Source organism: Hyperolius riggenbachi, chromosome 6, assembly GCF_040937935.1.
Source record: "Hyperolius riggenbachi isolate aHypRig1 chromosome 6, aHypRig1.pri, whole genome shotgun sequence".
Classification (NCBI taxonomy): domain Eukaryota; kingdom Metazoa; phylum Chordata; class Amphibia; order Anura; family Hyperoliidae; genus Hyperolius; species Hyperolius riggenbachi.
In genome coordinates, this window is record NC_090651.1 from 288120769 (window position 1) to 288146884 (window position 26116).

Genomic DNA, 26116 nt, shown 5'->3' on the forward strand with positions numbered 1-26116 from the left:
TTACAGCACAGTGCCACCACTAGGTAGATCAGGGAACTGTAGGTTTCTCAGATTCAGATGGATAAAAAGAGCAAGTCGGAGGGAAGAGTTTTACCCAGTTTTCTGTCAGTTGTAGACAATAATGCTAAAATGTTCACCATTATAGAATATTGGGTTTTCACTGCCCAGTAACTGAAATGATTGTGTTTTTTTTCCCCATGTATTATTCTCCATTTTTAGTTGCATGATTTTTAACACCATCTAAAGCAGGGGTCTCAAACTCAATTTACCTGGGGGCCGCAGGAGGCAAAGTCAGGATGAGACTGGGCCGCATAAGAGATTTCACACAAAAAAGTCAATCAGCAGCTCAAGACCCAACCCGACCCCCCACCCCCCCCCCACCCCCTTTTGTCCCGTCCCTTGCATTGATTTTTATTTCAAAATCAAATTCACACTGAAACAAACTATTTTGCCTATTTTACCTTATAGTCCGCTTCAGTGCTCCCATTACAGGTAATGCGCCGTGTCCCAGCCACAAAACGCGGGCTGCAGAGCCCCCAAATTGCCCGGGGGGCAATCTGCCGGCATTTCCTGGAAAGGGCAGATCTTTCAGCTTCAGCTCTGCCCCTCCTGACGTCAATCGCGGCGCATCGCCGCCTCTCCCCGACCCTCTCTGTGAAGGAAGAGTGGGAGGGGCTCTGCAGCCCTCGTTTAGCGGCGGGGATGCGGCGGATTACTTGGGAGCACTGAAGCTATAAGGAAGCTTTTGCCGGCAGGGGCCACAAAATATTGTATCGAGGGCCGCAAATGGCCCGCGGGCCACCAGTTTGAGACCCCTGATCTAAAGGGAACCTGTAGTGAGAGGGATATAGCGGCTGACAAGTTTTGTTTTTTTTCCTTTTATACAATACCAGTTGCCTGGCATACCTGCTGATCCTCTGCCTTTAATACTATTAGCCATAGACCCTGAACAGGCATGCTGGTCAGATGCTTCTTGGAATGAATCTGACTAGATTTGCCACATGCTTGGTTCATGTGTGACATTATTGCAGCCAAATAGACCAACATGACTGCCAGGCAACTGGCATTGTTAAAATGGAAATAACTATGGCAGCCTCCATATACCTCTCACTTGAGGCTTCTTCTTAAAGCCCTAGTTCTGCCTAGAGTGGCAATTCTTTCCCCAGCACAAAACAGGTCACCTGACCCTGCCTCCTCCTCCCACTGCTGAGAGGTTAACTCCTTGTGGCCAGCACTGTAGTAATATGCCTCTGCATCTCCACCCTGCTCGTGTAATAAAGCATTTAACCCATCTCATACCCTCAAAATGTCTTTTGTAAAAAAACTAAACTGCTCTGCCTCCAATAAGAAATTTCTCAATGCTTTTATTTTGCTTCTTTTAAATAGACATTGAGTACTAAGGGGAAACTGATGAAGAATTTGGCTGAGGGTCCATGCTGAAGTGCTGACCACAATGGGTTAATCTGTCAGCAGCCCCCCCCCCCCCTTTCCCATTTTGTGTCTGCAGTTTGTTACTTGCTGAGGCCTTGTTCATATGCGAGGCGTTTTTGTAAAATTTTAAGCGCGGGCAATTTTTGAAATCGCCTTGAAAGCGCTTGTGCAATGATTCTCTATGAGAGTTCCTATCAGAGCGGTTCGTTTGCGATCCGCTTTGAAAAGCGGTGCTTGGGCCGTTTTTGAAGCGATTCACTTCAATGGAAGGCATATGAAAAACGCAAAACGCTCACAAAATCGCTTTAGCAAGGGATTGCGTGAGCATTTAAAAAAAAAATACATTGCATTTTTTTTCCGGATTTTTTTTCCAGATCAAAAGATGGAAGCGCTCTGCAAAAACACTTACAAAAACGGCCACAAAAACGAGCGAACGCGCAGAAAACTGCAAAAAAAACTCGCAAAAAAAAGCCCACCGGGGACGACACGCGAGTCGAACGCAATGCAAACAGGGCCTGAATGTCTTCCAGGTATCAGGCAGGGAGGATATTTGGCAGAGTATCATTCCTGTCAACCCTGAATTGTCATGGAGGTTTCACCAAATAAGAGTCATTACCCTTCCACCAAAATGACATAATTCGCCAGTGAGCCCTAAATATAATCAAGCAGTGTCCCCTTCCCACTAAATTAACATTATTCGGGCGAGTATTGCATAAGTTCTCACAGTAGTTTGAGAGAGACCAGGCCTTGTATTCTCCTACTTCACCCCCCCCCCTCTTCAATCCCAAGTGGCGTAGCAAGAGGGGATGCAGAGGTTGTGACCACACTGGGGCTCTTGAGCCAGAGGGGCCCCAATGGGCCCTCCCGCAACAGCAGTATTAGCTGTTTATTGGTCCTGTGATCACTTCTACAGATGCTATGAATAGTGGGATTCATTAACAGACTTTTCCATATTTCATGCTTGCACCTCTGTTTTTGGCAGATTTTGCCGCTGCCGCACCATATCAGTTATGTATGGTGTGTTTGGGGGCCCAATGTAAAACTTGCATTGAGCCCAAATCTCTTCGGCTATGCCAGTGTCCCTCCCCCTCTTCCCTTTTTCTTTCCAAACTGATCAGCACAGAGGATTTCTCCCACACAGTCAGTTTTCAGGTGAAATGTGCTACAATAATAGAGTAATGCTGCAAAGTTTAAACATGAATGTAAGAATGGTTGTACAGTACACCCATGTTTCTGTATTTTTATATTTCTCTTTAATAAAGGTCCTGTGCTCCTTTGAGTTTAGTGAATTCATGCATAGTGGTTATTTTCAGGCACGGGAGCATTCTAAGCAGCGACGTATCGGCAGATAAGAAGCAGAAGTTTGAACGAAGCGCCAGCTCATCCCATGAAGTTTCATCTCACGAGTTTGACCCTACAGGTAAAGTCATTTCATACCATTTATTTTCAAAGCTGTAATACAGTCAATGTCTGTCTTGGGCTGCCTGCTGAACTTTTAAAGCAGACTTCTGCTTACCATTACTTTTGCTTACTTGCCTGTTTTCTGCATTTAAAGTGATTCTACAACCTGAAATGACACTTTCATTTAATGGTGTTCTCATCTAGTCATTTAAAAGTTCTAATTATCTTCTGGTTCCGTTCTTCCAAACTAGAAAAAAAAAACCAAGGCGTTTCTCATCTCGAGCAGAGAAAACACCAAGGCATTTTTCCAGCAGGGTGGCGGCCTACGAGGTTCCGGGAGAAATGGAGCCGGGAGGCAGGGCAGGTTCTAGACTTGCTGCCTGAAGCATACTAATGAGGATGCACCCCCCAATCCCCAGGAGAACACTGCATATAATAGCGGCAGTTTCACACAGCATGCTTTCCTCAGTCATACATGCACAGCAATAAGCTGCAGAAGGGCACATGGAGAGGAGGCTAGTAAATAGCAGTACATATTTAAAGTGGATCCAAGGTGAACTTTTACTCATTGCATAATTGTGTTCCTTTCCTATTGTTTATAGGCATTTGTTTTGGTTTTAATACTCCAATTCCCTATAAACTAAATAAACCACGCCCACAGGTTTTCAGAGAGCCTTGGCAGTAGCAAGGGCTCATGGGAGCTCAGTCTGGGCAGGAGGAGGAGGAGGTGTTACTAGCCATTGATTTCAGAGGGAGGAGGGGGGGGGGGGGGTTAGGGTTTTTTCTTCACAGGCTTAGTGATCAAGATACAGATAAGCCTGCCTCTGTGTAATGTTTACAAGCAACATGGCTGCTGTCATTGTATCACAGAACGAAATAATCATTTTCTATTAAAGCTGTTTGCAGCTATATTTGCTGTGTAAACTATCTAAACTTTAGATAAGATATATAGACAAGTTACTTGTTATAGTGAGTTTCATCTCGGATCCGCTTTAATTAAGGGGTGGGGCAGCACACACAGACTCACATCAGACACGATCTGTGAGTCAGGCAGAAGCAGCAGAGCAAAGGGGGAGACTGAAAAAGATCAGCTGAGTGTAGAGCTGATGCTGCCCCTACAGTCTGCTGCCCTGAATCACCGTGGTAGGGCCTCCCCTGCCTGAATGCAATTAGAAGTTTTAAATGACAAGACAATAACACCATTAACTGTACAAGTATTTATAGGCTATATAGTTGATTTAAGCAGGTTAGTATTAGGTACATCAATTAATTAAACTTAAAAACAATGTTTTCCATGTGGCCTCTCACCTGCTTTCAGAAATGTCTCCTATTACTGGTGCTTCTCTGGCACCTTCCACTCTATTGCCTCACTCCATTTTTGTAACTGTGCTTTCAACTCACCCTCTCACTTTTCCATTACAATGTGATAGTCCTATGTATTGGTATAGAAGCCCCTGCTCTGTATATTGGTACAAAAGTCAGAATACAGCCTCTGATAGGCAGTGTCCCAACATTTGGAGCCTGTGCATCTTTAGCAATGGGGTTTGCCAGGATGTGGAGCTACTCCCAGAAGACCAGTGAGCAGAGGGCATCAGGCCAATGGCGTTTTCCACTGATTTGCTAATATATTCAGTCTCAGGGTTATGCAAAGAGAAATAATGCACCAATAGCATCATTTGATATCCACAGGTCTGTGGCCCATATAAATGAAAGTCTTTCTGCATTAAATCTAAATACAGTGGAGTGTAATAGCTTAAAGGGATACTGTAGGGGGGTCGGGGGAAAATGATCTGAACTTACCCGGGGCTTGTAATGGTCCCCCGCAGACATCCTGTGTTGGTGCAGCCACTCCCCAATGCTCCGGCCCCGCCTCCAGTTCACTTCTGGAATTTCTGACTTTAAAGTCAGAAAACCACTGCGCCTTCACGCCCGTGTCTTCGCTCCCGCTGATGTCACCAGGAGTGTACTGCGCAGACACAGACCATACTGGGCCTGCGCTGTGCGCTCTTGATGACATCAGCAGGATCGAGGACACGGCAACGCAGGCGCAGTGGTTTTCAGACTTTAAAGTCTGAAATTCCAGAAGTGAACCGGAGGCGGGACCGGAGCATCGGTGAGTGGTTGCGCCAACACAGAATGTCTGCGGGGGACCGTTAGAAGCCCCGGGTAAGTTCAACTCATTTTCCCCTGACCCCCCCTACAGTATCCCTTTAAGTGACGGTAGTGGTTGAAATGTTACTCCTTGGCATAGGTAGACTTCTAAAGGTCTGTACACACCTTCAATATGTGTCGCCCGTCAGTATTGAACTTGTGATGCTGGGGAACAAGCACATAAAGACTTACCTCAGCTATATCTGAGCAATGTGTTCTGTTACTATGGGGAGGGGAGGAGGGACAAAGGTGCATTTTCTAGCGTGCATGGTAAGGAGGGGAACAACGTTCTTGGCCATTAAAGATCTGGTGGGCCGAATGTTTAGGCAATCTTGCTAGACTCATGGCCAAGGTCCATCTGGCATTTGTACATGGCCTCAAGCAAATCTGTGAGGTTGGGGAAGAGGAAGAAACCGATGCTTACGTCGGAGTGGGAAGCGTCTGGATCCTCAAGAGACTTCCACCACCAAGCTGGCTACGAGAGGATTTTCAGAGGGGGCAGCGGAGGAACCTTGAGGACGGGGATGGGGGAAGCCTCTGGATTCGCAATGGTAATGTCTTTGGAGAATTCATGGAGAAGCATGTGATCAATTTGGTCAGGTGATGGATATGAATATGCAAGTCTCTTGATTTGCTAGTCTAGTCAGGATCATGTGATGTGCTTAAATATGTCATCCCAGAAAATTAGAGCTGTGCAAATCTATCAGCTGATCAAACAAATGAAATGCTTTACCATGAGTTCTAGACATGACCGCTACTACTGAATCATGCAGAGGCTTCCCTCCATTGAGGTAAGTAACCAAATTAGGCACTTATTTCCCTGCAGGTGCCCTTTAACAAAGCTTAAAGAGAATCTGTATTGTTAAAAATCGCACAAAAGTAAACATACCAGTGCGTTAGGGGACATCTCCTATTACCCTCTGACACAATTTCGCCGCTCCTCGCCGCATTAAAAGTGGTTAAAAACAGTTTTAAAAAGTTTGTTTATAAACAAACAAAATGGCCACCAAAACAGGAAGTAGGTTGATGTACAGTATGTCCACACATAGAAAATACATCCATACACAAGCAGGCTGTATACACCATTCCTTTTGAATCTCTAGAGATCATTGTGTGTTTCCCCCTGCAGTTCTCATGCACTGAAGTTTCAGGCTGCTTGTTTCTTCCTGCAAACAGCTTTGCCCTTGTCTAATTCCTCAGTATGTGAAAGCCCAACCAGCTCAGAGGACGATTTATCCAGCTTGTAAAAGATAAGAGAGAAGAGAGACGCTGCCCTAATCTAAATAATACACAGGCAGTGTGCATAGAGGGGCCTGGAAGGGGGAGTTCATAGCAGAACCACAACACTGAAGAACTTGGCAGCCTTCCAGACACAGGCCGACAAGCCTGACAGGGGAAAGATACATTGATTTATTACAGAGACTGTGATAGTAGAAAGTGCTGTAGTAAGCCAGAACACATTAGAATAGCTTTTGGAACTTGTAGGATGATACAAAACAGGATGCAATTTTTGTTACGGAGTCTCTTTAAATATATCTACACAAATAGTTTACTGTGGTCAGAGTCATGTGGACCTGTGATTTCAGCTTTATTTTGGCCATGTTGGAACCTTGTGGGTAATTGCTGACTTAGCTGAAAAGACTATTCTGGAGGTCACGTGAGGAAAGCTATTGCCCTCACCTACTGATCTCTAGTTAGCCTAAGTTAACGAACACGACTAAGTTATACTTATTTCATATAACATTATTTTCAACTATTGCCTAAAAAAGGATTTTAAAGATGTTTTTTTTTTTTTGCAGCATAAAAAAAAAATACATACTGCACTATATTCATAACTCTTCATATCCTAATCAACCTCCTATTGCCTACTCCCTTCCCCAACCCTTGTTGCTCTTTAGGGTCTGTTTCCACTACACGCAGATTGGATGCAGGATGTATGCAGAAACACTGACTCCAATGAATGTCTATGGGCCCGTTTCCACTGAATGCGATTTTTCTGATGCAGATTTTCCCATAGGCATTCGTTGGAGTCAGTTTTTCAGCATCCATTCTGCATGTAGTGGACACAGGCCCTTAGTCTCATCTTCCTGTGAAAGGCACGTACCCACAATGCGACTTTTCGCATGATTTGTCCAGCAAGGCGGGTTTTCTGCACAATGAGCCATTGTATCCGCGATTTTGTGACCTTGGTACAGGTGTGCGATTACAAAAACAATGTTTGGGGACATTCAGTGATTATCCCAATCATGGCGGATCGGATCTTTAAGACCCCCGACAACTCCCGTGCAAACTAAGTGCCACAATCGTTTGAACTCTTTCACGCCCGTCATGTGCTGTTGCATGTTCTCGCAGTAGGAAGATGGATTGGGAACGCTCGTTCGTTGTATTGCATCACTGTGGGTGCTCCAATCCATCTTCAGGCGAGTATGTAGCTTCCCAGGGAGAAAAGCGCTATATAAATATTATTGTTATTGTTAGAGACACTGAAGCAGGGAAACAAATTATGAAATAATGAATTGGTTGTGTAGTACGGATAATTAATATAACATTAGTAGCAAAGAAAATATTCTCATATTTTTTTGTTATATAGTATTTTTTATAACATTGCATTATTGTCGAATATTTGCAATTTATACACTACTCAGCATTCTAAATGATTTTACAGAGCAGGCAAGTGAACTTTTGAACAATTCTCTGCAGAGAAAAAGAAAATACAATGGCTGACAGTTGAGATAACAAGTTTCAGAAGACAGCGCTCTCTGCGACTTTGAAAGTCGTTGAGCTCAATGGCTCTTTTTGCATAGATAACTTGAGTTTCTTAACTCTTCCTGTACTGGAAACAATATTAGACTTGTCTCTGCTCCTAATGTTTTATTTTTTAGCTGTACTACACATATAAATCTTTATATCATATATTTTTTATTTTTTTTGCTTCAGTGTCTCTTTAAGGCAGGGTTCAAACTTATATGAAAACACAAGAGACTTTCAATTTTCTGAAATCGTAATCACCACACTTTGTAAGACTTCAATGTCTTGAAATATATTAGCATTTGTGTGTGTGAATTGCATTTTGCAATTTTTCAGCATTTTGCTGCCAGGTCTTTATTTTTATGTTTGCGATTTGTGTTTCAATTCAAGTCCATGACCGCACAAAGAAAAATGCATAGAATTTGTTTTTTTTTTCATGGAAAATTGTGCGTGGTTTTGAAGTTAATTTTCATGTAAATGAACTTCATTGGTATTCACAAAATGAAAATGTGCGTATGAACGCATGCAAAGACTATAAAAACACACCAGAAATTTTCATCAAAAAGACCCCCAAAAATCTAAATTGCAAAGTTTTTTTGCATGCAGAAAATTGCACACAGAGTTCACAAGAAGTGTAAATGGCCCCTATTAGTCATGATAGTCTGATAGGCAGCATTCCCTGCTAGAGCTGAATGCAGGCTCATGTTTGCCAGTTTAGTTATTGTTGCCTTCAAGAAAGTAAAGGATCTTTGAGAGTCCCCTTCTAGCCGCATCTACACGAGTAGATGCGGCCGCGATGCTCCTTATCAATCGAGCCGCTGATGCGGCTCGATTGATAAGATCCGACAGGACGGATCTCTGCACCGCCGATTCCCTGCTCGCTCCCCGCGAGGGGACAATGGCAGGGAATCGAGCGGAAGATAAGCGGCGCCGGCGGGGATGAGCGGGCACGAGCGGGGAATCGAATGCGGCGCACGTGCGGCGGGCACGCGGAAGAGGCAATCCGGTGGCTAATCGAGCCGCCGGATCGCTGCAATGTCTCATAGTGTAGACGGGGCTTAAAATATTCATAAGTTTCTCAATATGTTTACCTAGTTTCCCTTTTAACTATTATAATTATGATCCACTCATGGTGATCCACATCCCTAAACCTCTACATAAACTATTTACATTCCGGCAGCACAAACTGGTTCTGTAGGTGACAAAGGTTTGCTGTATATCTGATATTGATCATTTACCTCCATGTCACCCTTCTCCATGTGATGTTGGATCAGATCTCTTCTGAGATTTAATCTGATATCCACAACGCTGTGCTACTCAAAGCTGTTGATCGTGTACCCCTGTCACCCACAGCCTCCTGCGCTCCTACTTCCTCTATTACTGTATATACTCGCATATAAGCCGACTCGCATATAAGCCGACCCCCCAACATTTACCCCAGAAACCAGGAAAAATGACTGACTCGCATATAAGCCGAGGATAGGAAATGTAGCAGCTCCTGAGACTTCCCCTCCCAACCCCCTCCTCGCTTTTCTTTGCTTCAACACTTGTTAGCGCAAATGTTTACTTTTGTGGTGCTGAGAGAAGCAACACAAATGGGTGGTGTAGCAGATACCTCCTGCCTACACTCATACCACCAGTACCAAGTCCATTCATACCACTCATTAATTAGCATATAGAGTCTTGCTAAAGCACACTAGTATGAGAGTATGGGAGCCACCCTGCTCTGCATGGAAGGACATGTTCTATGGAAAACCCATCCACATTTTGCTGTGGGACAGTGTGATTGGTAGTTACCCCCTACCCCAAGAAAAAGAGCTGAATTATTAAACAATCACAGTTTTGAAAAAGTGTACTCTCCCAGAGTAAAACGAACCACCGTACATACCTTTCCTCACAGAATGCAGTGGATTGGTGAGTTCGACAGTGCATACTGATGATGTGCCTGCAGCGACGTTTTTCTAGTGATCGGGGCCGATGAGGAGCACACAGAGAACATCTGATGACAGGCAGTGATCCCATGCCCGGGGTCAGCAGATCAGCTTCTGTGTGATACAAAACGAGCCTGCAGTGCAAGATGCTTCCAGCTGATCGGGGCTGCACGGAGTTCCGCTGATGAGAGGGAGCGATTACATGCCCGGGGGTGTGCGGATTAGCGGCGATCGGATGCCCGGGGAGATCAAAGCAAGAGCAATGATTGGCCACCCAGAGAGTCACAGCAGGAGCGCTCCTCCATGTACATAATCTCGCGCTTCCTGCTGTCTCTGCACCTTGCGACCCCATTGGCTATACTATACCAGCCAATGGGGTCGCAAGGTGCAGAGACAGCAGGAAGCGCGAGATTATGTACATGGAGGAGCGCTCCTGCTGTGACTCTCTGGGTGGCCAATCATTGCTCTTGCTTTGATCTCCCCGGGCATCCGATCGCCGCTAATCCGCACACCCCCGGGCATGTAATCGCTCCCTCTCATCAGCGGAACTCCCCGATCAGCTGGAAGCATCTTACACTGCAGGCTCGCTCTGTATCACAGCAGCTGATCTGCTCTCCCCGGGCATGGGATCTGTCATCAGATGTTCTCTGTGCACTCCTCTTCGGCCCCGATCACTAGAAAACCGTCGCTGCAGGCACAGCAAGCCTGCTCAGAATCACCGCTGAGCCCCATGATAAATCCCACCACAGACACTAACAGGTGACTCGCATATAGGCCGAGGGGGTGACTTTTCAGCACATTTTTTGTGCTCAAAAATTCGGCCTATATGCGAGTATATACGGTATATAAAAAAAATGTATTTTCACATCAATATTTGAGAAAATAACTAAACCTTCTTTTCAGCATATTTACGTTAGGCCTGAGACACCCTGCACAATGCTTTTTAATCTGCCAGTGCTTCATTTGCATTTTTAAAAGATTCTCCCATTGACTTGCATTAAAATTGTGGTAAAATCGCTGCAATCGTGTTTTTTTTTTTGTTTTTTTTTTAAATCGTGATTGCAGCAATTTTGCTACAATTTTTATGCAAGTCAATATGAGCGTTATAAAAAACGAAAAACAAACCAAACGCCCTGCAAATGCAGAGCTGATGAATCAAAAAGCACACTGCAGTGTCTCTCAGGCCTAAGTCATATTTTTTTTTATTAGTTTTATTTTTTTATCAAATCCTGATGTCTAATCTACAAAAAAAAAATCTAACAGTGTGGAACTGCCTTGAGGGTCTGGTCTGTATTGTTAAAAGCGAGCAATAGGCAGTCACAAATGTTCAGCCATATCTCTGTCTGTATTTTGAGAAAGAGAAGCCACAAGCCAGCATACACTTCCAAGGAACCAGGCTTTGAACTTTACCGGAGAAATAAATTGCATTTTAACCCTTTCCAGTCCTAGATTCAATGTCTGATGTGGGGAAACATGGCTGCCGCTGGGGGCTCTGTTGCCAGATACAATCCGGTGCAATGACTGCTTTTGCTGTCTGTTACGTTATATTGATATGTCAGGGCTTTTTCTCACGCACATGTGCAGCAGGAACCTTTCTCCTCCTTCCTACGTCTCTGTGCTGCACATCATCATGGGCATATGCGGTGTATTCTCAATTACAGTTCACCCTAAATGCTTAAAATTATAGGCCTCTTATACACCCCAAATTTTGAGGGTATGGAGGGGACCCCTCAATCTATCTCTGTGCAAATTTGCAGTGCAGCCCCCAAGCCCCGCTGTTTCCCGAGATATGTCATACAAGACACACAGAACATGGATATCACGCTTTTCTCCTGGCCGACTCAAAGTGCCAAAGCTGTAGCCACTAGCAGTGTTAGGGATTCTAGCCCAATGTCTCCTCACGGAATAGGTGCTGGCTTACTGAGCAGGAAGAGCTGAGACTTGAACCCTGGTCTCCTGTGTCAGAGGCAGAGCCATTAACCATTACACTATCCACCCATCTTGTGAACCAGCAGGGCTCGGGCGCTGCAAATTTACACAGAGGTAGATTGGGAGTCCCCTCCATACCCTCGAAATTTGGGGTGTGTGGATAACCTAGAATGACGTAGGGCAACAAAAGCTGTCATTGCACCAGCGTGGGCGCATTTGTGCTCGCCAGTAGGGGTGCCGTTGCTAGAACTAGTTTATCCCCTTGGTAGCACGCTGTGCTGGGTAATATCATTACACTGGCACATGTGCAGTAGGGGCAGTGCGACAGGGTGTGAGCTGGTGTCTGCCCCTCCTGTCGATGCCGGGTCGCCTCCTTGAGGTAGATACTTGGCCAACCTCCCCCCCCTCAGCCACATTCTCTTGATCAACCCCATCAGCACACTAGAAAAAAAGTAAATGCTTGGTGTGACGTAAGTGATCATGAAAATGGGTTGAAAAGCTTTAACAGAGTAAAATTGGAAGCTGCAATTTACATCCTTCTAAAAAGGTTATTTGCCCGGCTGTCTTGCTGAGTCTCTGCCTTGTATTACTTTTTGATTGTGACAAGTATACAGATCAAGTGTTCTGACTCTCCTAGCAACCTGCTTTTTGCAGCTGTGGGACTTTAACAGCCAAATTCAAAGGTTCAGCATGTCTGCCAGGCAATAAATATATTTTTTTGAAGAGTGAATAAAAATGGCAGTTACCATATTCCTTTTATGTTGGATTTTCTTTCAGTTTAGCTGCCAGCATATAAATTGCCTGTTTTATTCCTCTCTGAGTCTGACATACATTGGTGCATTTGGTTCCTTTCGCCTTGCCAGTGATTGCTAGTCAGAGTGAAGATGGAGGATTCCCTGCATTCCCCTGTGCAGTAGCGCACTTCTTATTTTTTTTTATTTTTTTATTTTTTTTTACAGCTCCCTCAGACTATGGCCTCGATTTAAAGCATTACCGCATATGGTAATGCAGAAAACAGCTGACTTTACTGAGCACTTATGAAAATGTTGTTCATAAAGGCGGTTGCTGCATGAAAAGCTGAAATTACAGACCAGTGAGGTAAATTACCGACTTGTGCGGTAAATACCTCAACACATGTCAGTAAATGTCAATTCATAAAGACTGCAACATGCTGTAAAAGCCTGAAATTTTACCGGTACCTCTGGTATGGTGAAATCAGGGCGGAGACTGTGCGAGTGTGTGGGAAGCCAGCATGACTCACACAAGCAGAGAGGGAAAAGCTATTACTGATGGGAGCAAAGGCAATAGAAACAGCCCATGTCTCCTGCAAGTCCCGGTGATTGGGTTTTTCTAGATCACTATGCCGTCTCAAGCGGAACAAGTTTTTCTACCCCTCCCCCCCCCCCCCCCCTTTTTACCCCGTTTAACTCCTTAGCTTAGGTTCCGGTTTGAAGATGCGGAGGAACTAGTTGGGAAATCACCGGAGGAGCGGCGCAGTAAAGGGTGCCGGAGGAGCGGCGCAGTAAAGGGTGCCGGAGGAGCGGCGCAGTGAAGGGTGCCGGAGGAGCGGCGCAGTGAAGGGTGCCGGAGGAGCGGCGCAGTGAAGGGTGCCGGAGGAGCGGCGCAGTGAAGGGTGCCGGAGGAGCCACACAGTTTAGTGGACATTTTGAAAAGATCACAGCCAAAATAAACATTTATCTTTAAAGCAGCTTCAAATACATTATTGTGTTTTTTTATTTTCTCTCTGCTCCGTAAATTGCATAAAGATGGACTGCTTTTTATTTTATGTGCATAAGTGATGACTTCCTCTGGCCAGACTGCCAGACAAAATAGTTTCTGGATTCAGCGAGTGCCTGGCCATCCAACACACATTCTCTGGGATGGTACAGTGCCAAATTCTTTCTTAATTGACTCAAGTGGTGCTTCCTTTGGTCAAGTTGTGTGCATGTGCTCCAGACTGACTATTTGTACTGTTCATAATATGAGGATAGTTTTTGTTTACCTTACAAAATTAGGCTTTTACTTCTATAAGAATTTGCTTTCTCTGTAGAATATTTATTTGACACCATTAAGAATGAAATTGAAATCCGATCTCTTACGGTTAGCAGCTTGTGAAAATGCTTTCAGCTGCCTATTACTTACTAATGAGATGAAGATGGCGATGATATAGATCTAAATATCTCTATCAAGTTGTATGGAGAATTGCCTTATTCAGCAGGCACTGGGTAACAGCCCATAGTGACTAATCTGAAGAAATTCAGCGCTGACTGCAGTAGACTGAGAAGAACAGGGGAAGAACACTGGAAATTAGTGAGGTCATTGTGTGATGACTGGATTTGTGACTGGCATTGGGGCCGATTTACAAAGCTGTTCTGTTCAATTATCTCTAACTTATTTACTCACAATTTATCCCTCCTTAAATGACTTAACCCACGCTTTATCTCACTTCATCTAACTTAACTCATGATTTATAACCCCTTAACTAACTTGACTCTTTGTTTATCTCCTTATTTGATGTAACTCGTGATTTATCTTCCCTTAAAGAGACACTGAAGCAAAAAAAAAAACTGATATTATGATTTGTATGTGTAGCACAGCTAAGAAATAAAACATTAAGATCAGATACATCAGTCTAATTGTTTCCAGTACAGGAAGAGTTAAGAAACTCCAGTTGTTATCTCTATACAGAAAAGCCATTATCTCTATGACTTTCAAAGTGGTGGAGAGGGCTGTTTTCTGACTTTTATTATCTCAACTGTTAGTTAACGATTTACTTTTCCTCTGGCAGAGGAGAGGTCATTAGTTCACAGACTGCTCTGAAAGAATCCTTTTGAAAGCTGAGTGTTGTGTAATCTGCACATATTAGAGAATGATGCAATGTTAGAAAAAACACTATATACCTGAAAATAAAAATATGAGAATATTTTCTTTGCTGCTAATCTTCTAGTAATTATTCATAGTATACAACCAATTCATTATATCATATATTTTTTTTCACTTCAGTGTCTCTTTAACTGACTTGACTCATAGTGTATCGCCTTATTTGACTTAAAGTGAATTTTAGCCATGGTACGTAAATAGTTTTAACTTACCCGGGGCCTCCCGAAGCCGTCCTGTGCCCTCGCCGCTCCTCGAGAGTTTTCCGGCCTACGCCCCAGATTACTTTTGATTTTTCGGCCGGCTAAGAGTCAGCCCCCAGCCAAGCGTAGTCCTCTTCACCTTGCCGCAATCTAGTGCGTCCTGCGCAGGAGGCGCTTGACGGCAGGAAGGTAAAGAAGACTCCACGTGGTTGGGTGCCAACTCTTAGTCGGCCGAAAACAAAACTAACCTGCGTCGGGGACCGGAGGACACTCGAGGAGTGGCAAGGGCACAAGATGGCTGCAGGGGCCTTGAGAAAGCCCCGGGTTTTTTTTTTTTTTTTTTTTTTTTTTAGTACCAGTTAAAAAAGGAACTTTTAAAGAGGTACCAAGGATTGAAGTTCATCCCGATCAGTAGCTTCATCCCGATCAGTATCAACCCCCTTTCCAATGAGAAATCTTTAACTTTTCTCTAATAGATCATCAGGGATGTCTATGTGGCTAATATTGGGGTGAAACCCCTCCCACAGTGTGATGTCATGACCATGGTCCTGACCATTTGCTGTCTGTGAACCTGGTTGCATTGTGGGAAATAACAGACTTTTTCCAACTGCCAAGTAATCAATATCTCCCTCTGTGTATAGAACTCAGTAAACGAACATTTCGTACAGATCACCAGGAATAAAGAGGTCACCACCAGTGATACATTTCAGAATGTAAATTGGGGAGAGGAAAGCTTTCACATTGGGCAAACCGAGACAGGCGAAAAGGGCGCCAGACATTTTGCGCCGCTGTAGGCTGTAATGTGAATTACACGGCTCAGGGGGTAATTTGGACACAGGCAAAATACTGCAGCCAAACTGCATCTTACCCCGGAGTCCATGGCGGCCTGGAGAGGGAATGGTAATTAACGCCGCCAGGAAATTTGTAATAGCAGGGAGAGTCGTTTTCACCCTTTTTACACGTATGCTGGGCAAACACTGACTAAATAATCTATAAATATTGTTAAAAAAATAGCAATTTTATTTATTTCACTACAGTTATCTTTTAATTCAGGATTTATATCTCCTTATCTGTTCATTCATTATCTCTCCTTATTTATTTATCTCATGCTCTCCTTACAGTTAAGGTGTAAAATAAGTAAGTTTTGTGAATTAACCCCTTTAAACACTAATATTGGCTTATCCTTAGTAGCTTGGCTGTGAATTGGATCTACATTGCCAAGCTGAGGTCATTTACTGCTTACTGTCAAGTTATAGTCAGGTCTTGATTTCACCCAGACTGTGCTGAATATTATTCTTATTTAAGAAAATAAAAATAGATCAAGAGATGACATAAGGGCCCTTTTCTGCTAGCATGGTTTTGCGATCTGATTCTGATTGATTATGCATCAGGAAATGCTAAGCTCTTAACTAAACTAATGGAGACCACACAGAACATGTCAATCCGATCACAGACGCTGGCCCTGCTGCTGTATTTTTTTTGTAAGTTTAAACTTTTAAATATAGTATAGGAGTGCCCGAAAATCACATGGCAGTCACAGAGCTATGCAATTTTTGTGCAATCCAGCAATTCAGTATTTTTTTTTTATTATTCGCCTGTCGTAATTTTCAAACTCACAAATAAAACAATTTCTTATGTCTTTGCAAAAGCAGAAAACTGCCATGGCAGGTTTTCAGAAAGTGGGCATGGCTAACCAACAAAAGCTGGATTTTATGGCACAGCACAGTACAGTGTTTTTATTTTTTAGGCATGTTTTTCTGGCTACACTATTACTCCTACTCCTTGTGCTGATGGTGTGTGTTTTATATTTATACCGAAGGTTCGCTTTAAGCTGCTGCTGGAAAAAATCCCTAGACCTTATAAAACTGTTCTTTATATGTTTATTTTAGGCTTTTAAAGCAGATACAAAAAAATGTTCACTGTTAGCACTGTTCACACTCTCTGCTGCCCTGCATTTCTGACAAAACCGGTAGCTGAAAAATCAGATGGTAAAAAACCGGGGATGATTTTCCTAGGGGCCAGCTAACGCCATCTGTTTCCGCAATGGACAGTTTTTTTTGTTTTTGTTTTTTAGATTTAAAGTATTTAAATATCCATGTGAAATAAAAAAAAAAAAAGCAGTATAATTTTTTTTCCGAGTAATCAATGTGATGCAATGAAAACCACTGCAGTAAAGATAGTTTGAAGCAAAAATGTATGTTTTATTTTCAGTCATAACAGCCTCTGTAGGTGTACAAACCTTTCAGCCTTTCAGCCAAGAGCATATAAGAGCAAGCAATATAAAAAAGAAGAGGAGATGAAAGAGAAAAAGAAAGTCAATGTTCCCATCACGAGTTGGCACAGCAGGGGCGGACTGACCATTCGGGCACTTGGGCACGGACTGAGGGCCCGTGTTCAGGGAGTGGGCCCGCCAGAGCACCCTGAGCAGGAGGGGAGGAGCGCAGTGAAGGGGAGCGGTGGGGAAGGGGGGACGTCTTCCCCCCCACCCCCCTTCCCTCACCGTGGGGCCCCTCTTCCTGCTCTCCCCTCCGGAATGTTTAAGTGTAGGCGCAGCGGCTGACAGCGGGCGGTGACTTACTGCTGTTACAGCCGCCGGAGAGAGCTCTGATCTGTGTGCCGCTAGTTTGGTCTACTCAAGATTACTCAAGTCTACTCAAGAGCCATGAAGGGGGGCCCCAAGGTGAGGGAAGGGAGAGGAGACATCCCCATTTCCCCTCCACTGTGCCCACCGCTCCCCTTCACTGCGCTCCTCCTCGGGACACCTATACACCTGGCTGATTATACTGAGGACACCTATAGACCTGGCTGCATGTACTGGGGACACTTATAGACCTGGCTACATATACTGGGGACACCTATAGACTTGGCTGCATATACTGGGGGACACGTATACACCTGGCTGCATATATTGGGGACACGTATACACCTGGCTGCATATACTGGGGACACGTATACACCTGGCTGCATATACTGGGGACATGTATACACCTGGCTGCATATACTGGGGACATGTATACACCTGGCTTCATATACTGGGGACACGTATACACCTGGCTGCATATACTGGGGACACCTATACACCTGGCTGCATATACTGGGGACACCTGTACACCTGGCTGCATATACTGGGGATACCTATACGCCTGGCTGCATATACTGAGGACACCTATATACCTGGCTATACTGAGAACACCTATATACCTGGCTACATATACTGGGGACACCTATAGACCTGGCTGTCTATACTAGAGATACCTATAGACCTGGCTAACTGTACTGGGGACACCTATAGACCTGGCTAACTGTACTCGGGGACACCTATAGACCTGGCTACCTATTCTGGAGACACCTGTAGACCTGGCTATGGGACACCCATAGACCTGGCCACCTATTCTTGGGACACTTATAGACCTAGCTATCTAAACTGGGGACACCTATAGACCTGATTATTCTGGGGACACCTATAGACATGGCTACTTATACTGGGGACACCTATAGACCTGGATACCTGCATGGGGAACACCTATAGACCTGGTTACCTATACTGGGGGCACCTATTTACAATGAATTGTATTGTTAGTGGCCACCTTTACAGTAGGCAGTAAAACTTTATTCAAAACTCTAGAAGAAAGCGGTTGAGTGACGGCAAGCCAACATATAAAAATCCATTAATGACCAGCAGCCAAGGGAGTTGATCTGAAACCTTTCCTTTTAGTTTTTTGGGGGTAGCAAATGGCAATGCTGGTTATAGGATGAACATGATGCAATGGACCACAATGCACCCTTAAAGCAATAAAATGTATTTGAACAATGCAGTTACAGTACTGCCCCCGATGGGTCTGTTTTGGTATGAACCAAGCCTGGTGTAAATTCTCATCCTTTTTTGCGTACATTTTTGAATATGTTTAAATTGTGTTCTCTACACTTCCTTCTACTGATTAGTATGAGATAAAATTCCTCCATCCATGAGTGCTAAACTGCTAATCCATTCGAGGAGGAATGGGCATTAGAGGAGGTGAAAAGACCTGTTTACAAGTGGGTGATGTCAACACACGCAAAAGACTTCTTAGGTTTAACTGAGGGGGGTATTCCTCTAACATGCTCCATTTAGAGGCTATGGGCTTGATTCACAAAGCGGTGCTAACTGTTAGCACGCTTGTGAAAACCCCCTTAGCACGTCTAAACTAGCTTTTCGCGCACAAAACTTTATGCGCATAAAACTTTACGCGCGCACTGCACAGAGCGCAGGGCACTCCGTGCGAAGTGCCTATTAAAGCCTATGGGACTTAGCGCGCGCGTAGAACTTTGCGCGCGTACAGCTTTGCGCGCAAAACTTTGCGCGCGATCTGATTGAGAAATCCGGTGCTAACCTACTTAGCACCCTTGTTAGCACGTCTAAAGACTTTAGACGTGCTAAGTAAGTTAGCACTGCTTTGTGAATCAAGCCCTATATGAGCAGGGATCTGAGTCAGGGGTAGACACAGCACTTGTGCACTATTTTGGACAATAATTATAGGCAGTTCAATGAATACTATCCCCACTTCTGTTACTGAAAATTACATTTATAGTCTTGGTAATCACAAGATATTCTGGCCCTGATTACCCAAGATTGGAGAGCAATATAGAACCAGTTTGATCCAACAGTTTGGACTGAATTATTGTAAATATTGTCCTGATTACCTAAGATTGGAAAGGGCATGGCTGACACTGCCACCTGCACCTACTCACTGCTGGACACTGTAATTCCTGTGTTAAATATCCGTGACGTTTAGCTCTTCAGAACGTTTCAGGGATTGGTTAGACAGCAATTTTTGGGTGCACAATATGGGGAGGGACTCCACAGGACAAAACAGTGGAGCCCAGTGGCTGATAGTTGTGATTCTGCTGATAATTCAGTGGAATGAAAATTAGAATTACAGTAGTTCACTCTCGTCACACCATCATAAACAGCGCATTATAGTATTTTGAATTGCGATATTGTATTTCAGTTTTAAAGCCAAATTTCATAGAGAAGAAAAATGTTTTTGATTTAGATAGTGTGACAAAGTGTTCAAAATTCGATTAGATCTTTGTTTCTGTCCAACATCCCTTTCTGTGAGGGAACCCATAACTTCTATTCAGACAAGAAGTGGGATAATGCAATATTAGACAAAGTGATGCCCCAAAACAGCCACTCGCCCAGGACAACAGCCTGGTTCGCCGGTGCTCAATCCTGTGGGTCACCACCTCCACAAACCGTAAACCAAGATATGAATGAAGGAGGCACTCCAAAGGCGATAATCAAACTTGCGTTTAACAGGTAGCCAACACAACATGTTTCGGGGTCTCCCCCTTCCTCGGGTGCAAGTGTGATTATCGCCATTGGAGTGCCTCCTTCATTCATATCTTGGGATAATACAATAGTTCTGTTCTGCGCACTAGATGTCAAGGCTTAGACCGTACAGACAAAGGATACGGGTAGGAATTAATTTCCCAGGGGTTTCGCAACCACTGATCAGCAGAACAGTGTCTTCCAGAGCACCTGTAAATGGTGTAAGATTTGGTGTAGCTAAAAAAACAGAAGTAAGAGCGCTTTTATGGTGTGATACCATTTTAATACTCATGGCAAATCGGAAACAAAATACCGTACAAGATAAAATAATTATACAAGCTTATATCACATGACCATCAATCCACTTTTTCTGGTAACTTCAACCATGGCCAGCAGGGAATATCCTGACCTGATGAAGACACCAGTTGCGTGTTGAAACGCATTATCCTTCTGGCACATGTAGACTACGCACAGAGTTACCACCCACAGTGCCTCATATGACATTTCTCGCTGGCCACGGCTGGTTTGTTGGTCACATGAGACAAACTTTCATAGTCATTTTATCTTACATATGCATTTTATTTTAATTTTTTTCCACAAGTATCAAACTGGTATCAGACCATAGAAGCGCTCTTCTGTTTTTTTTTGTTTTTGTTTTTTTTTGTTTTTTGTTTTTTTTTAAGAAGTGGAATAATCTCTAAATGACGGAATCAGCAGGAAACCAAAAAAATTATTTTGTAGATTTAGAGAAATTCCAGACTTATAATTTTTTATGTGGTCTAATTTTGTCTCCAGGACCACCAAGTTTCACAATAAAGCTACAAAGCTGCATATTCGTCCCACGGACAGGAAGCGGATAGTGCAAAACTATCTGTGAACATCTGAATGGTTTTAATTGTGACACAACTGGCTCCTAATCTGTGAACAATGTAACGTTATAACCATTATGGTGCCCATACATGGTACCATTTTTTTCATTTTTTTTTCGATTACATAATTTTGTTTGATCATTCCGTTATATTGAATATAAGGATTTTTCATACATGTCCAATCAGATTTTTATTGAAAGAAAATGGGATAATTGGTTCTTTTTCCTTGTTCGAAAAAAAGATTATTTGAAACTTCCATTCAATTCAATCGTTTTGGTCGAATAAACAGGAAAATTGAACATTTTTATTGTACCGTGTATGGGCACCATTAGGTAGGTGCAATTTAATAAAGAACAAGAGATGACCAATGAGATCCAAATAAATCATGGCTTGAAATAAGGTCACTACAAAAAAGGGAAGATCCTTTGATTGGTCCAACTTCAATCTGCAGGACATTTGCATGCAAGCTGGAACTATTTGTATCTAATTGACCATCTCTGATAAACAATATACAGTAGATTCCCAGTTATCCGGAACTCATGTAACCGGCAATCTCGAAATAACCGGCACTTATGGGTGTGTGCCTCTCCCCCGTCATTTAAGGTTTGCAGAGCAGCGTGCGTTGGAAAATACATACCAGGGCTCCACTGTCCTCTTCTCTCCTTACAGCTGCTGCTGGCTGTACTGTAGCCTCCTCTATAGGCTCCCAATGTGTATCACCTGACACACAATGGGTCACATGCACGCAACGGGAGCCGTATGGAGGATGCAGCAGAACAGCTGGCCGCTGTAAGGAGAGGAGGGAAGAGCGCCTGGAGCTCTGTTCTGTATTTTACGCTGTTCGCTGCTCTGTACTTGGAATAGTGAATCAGCCAAAAACGGCGCTGTAAATTTGGACGCAGCTGGTGCCGCCATAGGCTGCAATGGGAGTTATGGCTATAGCGGTGCTCAGTCAGTAATTGACACCTTCAAAAGACAGGGACAAATTTATAATAAAAACAGTGCAATTCAGCCGCCAGCAATAATAGCTGGCAGTCAAATTTGTGTGTTAGCAGCCTGGAGGGACATTTTTGGGTTTACCCTGTACCCACATTTCCCTTTGCCTGAATTACATGTATGCTGGAATGGGGGGGTGTCACACTGAGTTCTCTCAGGCAAAAATAGGCATAGTCATGATTGCCACTTAAAGGACACCTGAAGTGAGAGGGATATGGAGGCTGCCATATTTATCTTTTTAACAGCCCCCTAGCCAAGTATGCGGATCAGGTGTTTGACTTAGAGACACTAAAGTCTCATAAAAATCATCTTTTTATTTAAAAAAAATGTGGTTAACATGATAGCACTAACTAAAATGCTGCATCCCCGCGGCTGAAATCTAACTAAATCCCCCCAAACTCCACCCTCCCTCTCCACCGCAAAATCCACAACTTTCTTGGTCGTGGATTTTGCTGCTGGAGGAGGTAGAGCTTTCAGCCGCAGCTCTGCCTCCTTACGCGTCAATCAGTGGTAACCTCTGCCTCTCCCCCACCCCTCTCAATGAAGAAAGACTGGGAGGGGCGGGGGAGAGGCGGCGATCTGGCACTGATAGACGCGTGGAGAGGCAGAGCTGCAGCTGAAAGCTCTGCCTCTCACTGGAGCGCTGCCCGGATTGCCCCCGGGGAGTTTGGGGGGATTTAGTTAGATTACAGTTGCAGCGATGCAGCATTTTAGTTAGTGCTATCATATAAACACATTTTTAAAATAAAAAGATGATTTTTATTAGACTTCAGTGTCTCTTTAAGTTTGACTAGATTTGCTGCATGCTCGTTTCAGGTGTGTGATTCAGACACTTATGATGCTTGAAAGGTCAGCAAGACGTCAGGCAACTGGTATTTATTTCATAGGAAATAAATATTGCAGCTTCCAGATCTCTCTCACTTCAGGTGTCCTTTAAAGCATTGTACAGACTTTCTTTTATGAATAGCCAATCACTGACCAATTTTAACCATCCATGTAGTATGAATATTTACCTACACTATTTGCTCATAATATTCAAAATACATTTAAATCGGTTAGTGATTGGCCAATCATAATTGAGTCGGTACCAGGCTTATGCTTGCTGGTATTTTATTGCTGTAAATTGTCAGACTGTTCTGGCTCATGTATTGAATTTACCAGGGGGGTGTTACCATCTGTTTTGTGTTGTTTAAACGTGTCTAATGTTGTGCTTGCTGTTGCCTGTTTATTTGTTGTCCTCGCATCTTCATTTGTGAATTCTCTCTCCCGCTGCTGTGCAGAGAGTTCGTCCAGGAAGCCAAAGTCTGCTTGGGATGAGAGTAAGCACGAAACCTATGGTAAGCCCTCTAGTCGCCAGGCTGGTTTCCTGCCACCTGCACATGCATTGCTGTGTCTCTGTGTGCATTTGCATGGCATTCTTTGTCCTGGAGCAAGGGCTATGAGGCTTTGCATTCTCTCGCTACTGCTTGAAATCATGCACTCTTAATACGCTTATTTTGTGGTGTCACATTCGTAACTTTGCAGACTGTCCACTGAAAGTAATCTGAAACCTAATCAATTTAATTCCTGTCTTCCTTGGCTGGTGGAAATCAAATGTGAAACTTCTGATGCAGTCAGAATGTTTTAAATTATGTAAATGTGATTTATGTAAATTGCTTCATCCGTCTGATTCTGTTAATTTAACTTATCTTTGCGCAGTAAGATACGTAGCTTGTATGTAATTTTATAGTTAAAATAACATTTGCTGATCTTAGAACCAAATCTAATGATCCACGAAAAAATGGAATCACTAAGTATAAATCAAGATGACTTTTAACACTCGATAAAGCTCTTCTATGGTCCCATGACTTCATTTACATTAAAGCAAACCTGAAGTAAAAGTAAACTGATAAAGATAACCATTCCGATTCCTAAATAGGACTTTTCCAGAATCCCATAGTCTTACTTTCATTTTAACACATACCAGTAGTGACACAATGAGATAAACATATACACGTATAGTACTAGCCCCACTAAGAAATGTTTTGAAGTAATTTTCTATTTTCCGGTACAGAAAGAGCTAAAAAATACCTTGTTTTATCTGTGCAATAGAGCTTGTCAAGCAGCTTTTTGAATTGAGTCCGTTTTCTTAAAAAAAAAAAAAAATAGAAGCTGAAGCTGTTATCTATCAGGGAGAAGATACAGATAAGATGTTAGCGCAGGAACGTTCAAAGGGTCATTACATCTGTTTATTTTTCACCTTAAAGGGAAGGTTCAAGCTAAATAAAAAAATGAGTTTCACTTACCTGGGGCTTCTACCAGCCCCATGCAGCCATCCTGTGCCCTCGTAGTCACTCACTGCTGCTCCAGTCCCCCGCTGGCAGCTTGCTGACCTCGGAGGTCGGTGGGACGCATTGCGTACATTTTTACGCATTCCCGCTAGTGCAGGAACATTAACACATAAATTTTTACGCATTGCTGGTTCAATGCGTAAATTTTCACGCATTGAACCAGTAGTGCGTAAAAATGTATGTGTTGATGTTCCTGCACTAGCGGAAATGCGTAAAAATGTACGCAATGCGTCCTGGTCGGCAAGCTGCCAGCGGGGGACTGGAGCAGCAGTGAGTGACTACGAGGGCACAGGATGGCTGCATGGGGCTGGTAGAAGCCCCAGGTAAGTGAAACTGTTTTTTATTTTGCTTGGACATTGCCTTTAAAGAAGAAGCGACACCCATGCTAACCTAGAAATAAAAAACACATATGTAAGTAGATAAATACTACTTCTACTTAAATAACAGATGTATTGTGCTATCCATGTAATGATTCCTGTGAATTTTATAAAGGAAAAGCAGAAAATCCTATTCTAGGCAGTGGCCATCTTGCCAAGCTAATGCTGACATCATATCCTCCATGACTCTTGTTTTCCCCCCTCCCTTCTCTTGCTCATTGTGTATTCATTAGCTGCCCTCCTCCCAGAGTCTTCAGACACTCCCACTGAGGTGTATACTAACAACTGCACTGTCTATTTTTTTTATTTACACATCCAATCGCTGAGTCACCTCAGCCTTGCTTGTAAACACAATTGATCAGAGGGTGTTTCTGATAAGCAGCTAGATGGGGAAATAAATGGAAGAGGAGGAATATATTATAGATAAAAAGAACTCCCAGCATTCAACACTTTGGCACTGTTTGGCACTAGGGCCAGTGCTCCTAAAGTATGTAATAACTACAAACCATAACAGCAGAAAAAGTTTAGCAAGTTTTGAATGCAGGATTAGCATATTTATCACTTAATACACTCAGACCAGTTGCTGTTGAAATTTGATTTTTATGGTGACAGAGGGCAGAGAGGGGATCCTAAATAGTAGCTGTACCGGTCTGATGCAGTCTTAAAAATAAAGCTATAAAAACGAGAATCTCTTCTATACTACGAATCTTTATTTTCACTTCAGGTTAACTTTAAAGGTTAAAAACGTACATTTAAAGTTTTAACCGTCTCTAGTATGTAATGGTTGTTGATTAAGGTTTGTTCAGTTTCCATTCGGACAAATATTTAACTTTTTATCTGCCCCATACTCTGTCAGTCACGCAAGAGTATTGTGACCTCTAATTAGTTATTAGTAAGAGGTTTCTGTGGTAAAAATTCTCCAACTGCATAGAAACTGTAATTTAGATTTAATTTTATTAATTACTACAGTAAGAGAAAAAAAAAGCCATCATTTTAATCCCTTGCATTGGATCATGGGTATACAAATCCTAACTGTAAACATTTAGCTTTCTCTCTCTACTTCCTCCTTTCAGACCCCACAATCGGCACATCCCATGGCATTGGTGTAGATCTGAATGCTATTCTTGATGCACTCATGTTCCCTTTGTGACTGAGATCTTCTCCCTTGTTTGTTACTAGAGAGACAGGGCTGCGGTGGTGATTGCACTTAGCCCCATAATGTGGACACTGTCACTGTGGTAACATGTGCCTTGCCAGTTTCTGTGAGGGCCCTTTTCCACTAGAGCGATTGTGATTGCTGAATCGCAAATCGCTAGTGATTTTTAAATCGCTACAGTTGTTACTTTATCATAGAAATCACGAGAAGTATTTTCCACTACAGTGATTCGATTTGGAAATCGCAAATCGCAATCGCTTGCTGGAGCGATTTTTGCAATGATAATGCAATGCAAATGAAAATCGCAATCGCATAACAGAATTAATGAAAAATCGCAATAGCTGGCGTTTGTGATTTGTGATTGCGATTGCTAGTGGAAAAGGGCCCTGAAGGGTGCAATAGAAAA

The 26116-nt window shown here is 43.2% G+C and overlaps 1 protein-coding gene across 7 annotated transcripts in view; it reads left to right on the forward strand.

Moving 5' to 3' along the window:
• Positions 1-26116, forward strand: part of ARHGEF12 (Rho guanine nucleotide exchange factor 12) — a 243186-nt gene that overhangs the window by 56404 nt on the left and 160666 nt on the right. For 5 of the 7 annotated variants that reach the window (XM_068240993.1, XM_068240996.1, XM_068240994.1 and 2 more), the window contains 2 exons: positions 2745-2851; positions 23128-23184. In XM_068240993.1, the coding sequence (XP_068097094.1) occupies positions 2745-2851; positions 23128-23184 (164 nt within the window). The remainder of the gene's footprint in view (positions 1-2744; positions 2852-23127; positions 23185-26116) is intronic. The other 2 variants (XM_068240998.1, XM_068240999.1) reach the window with 1 other exon arrangement.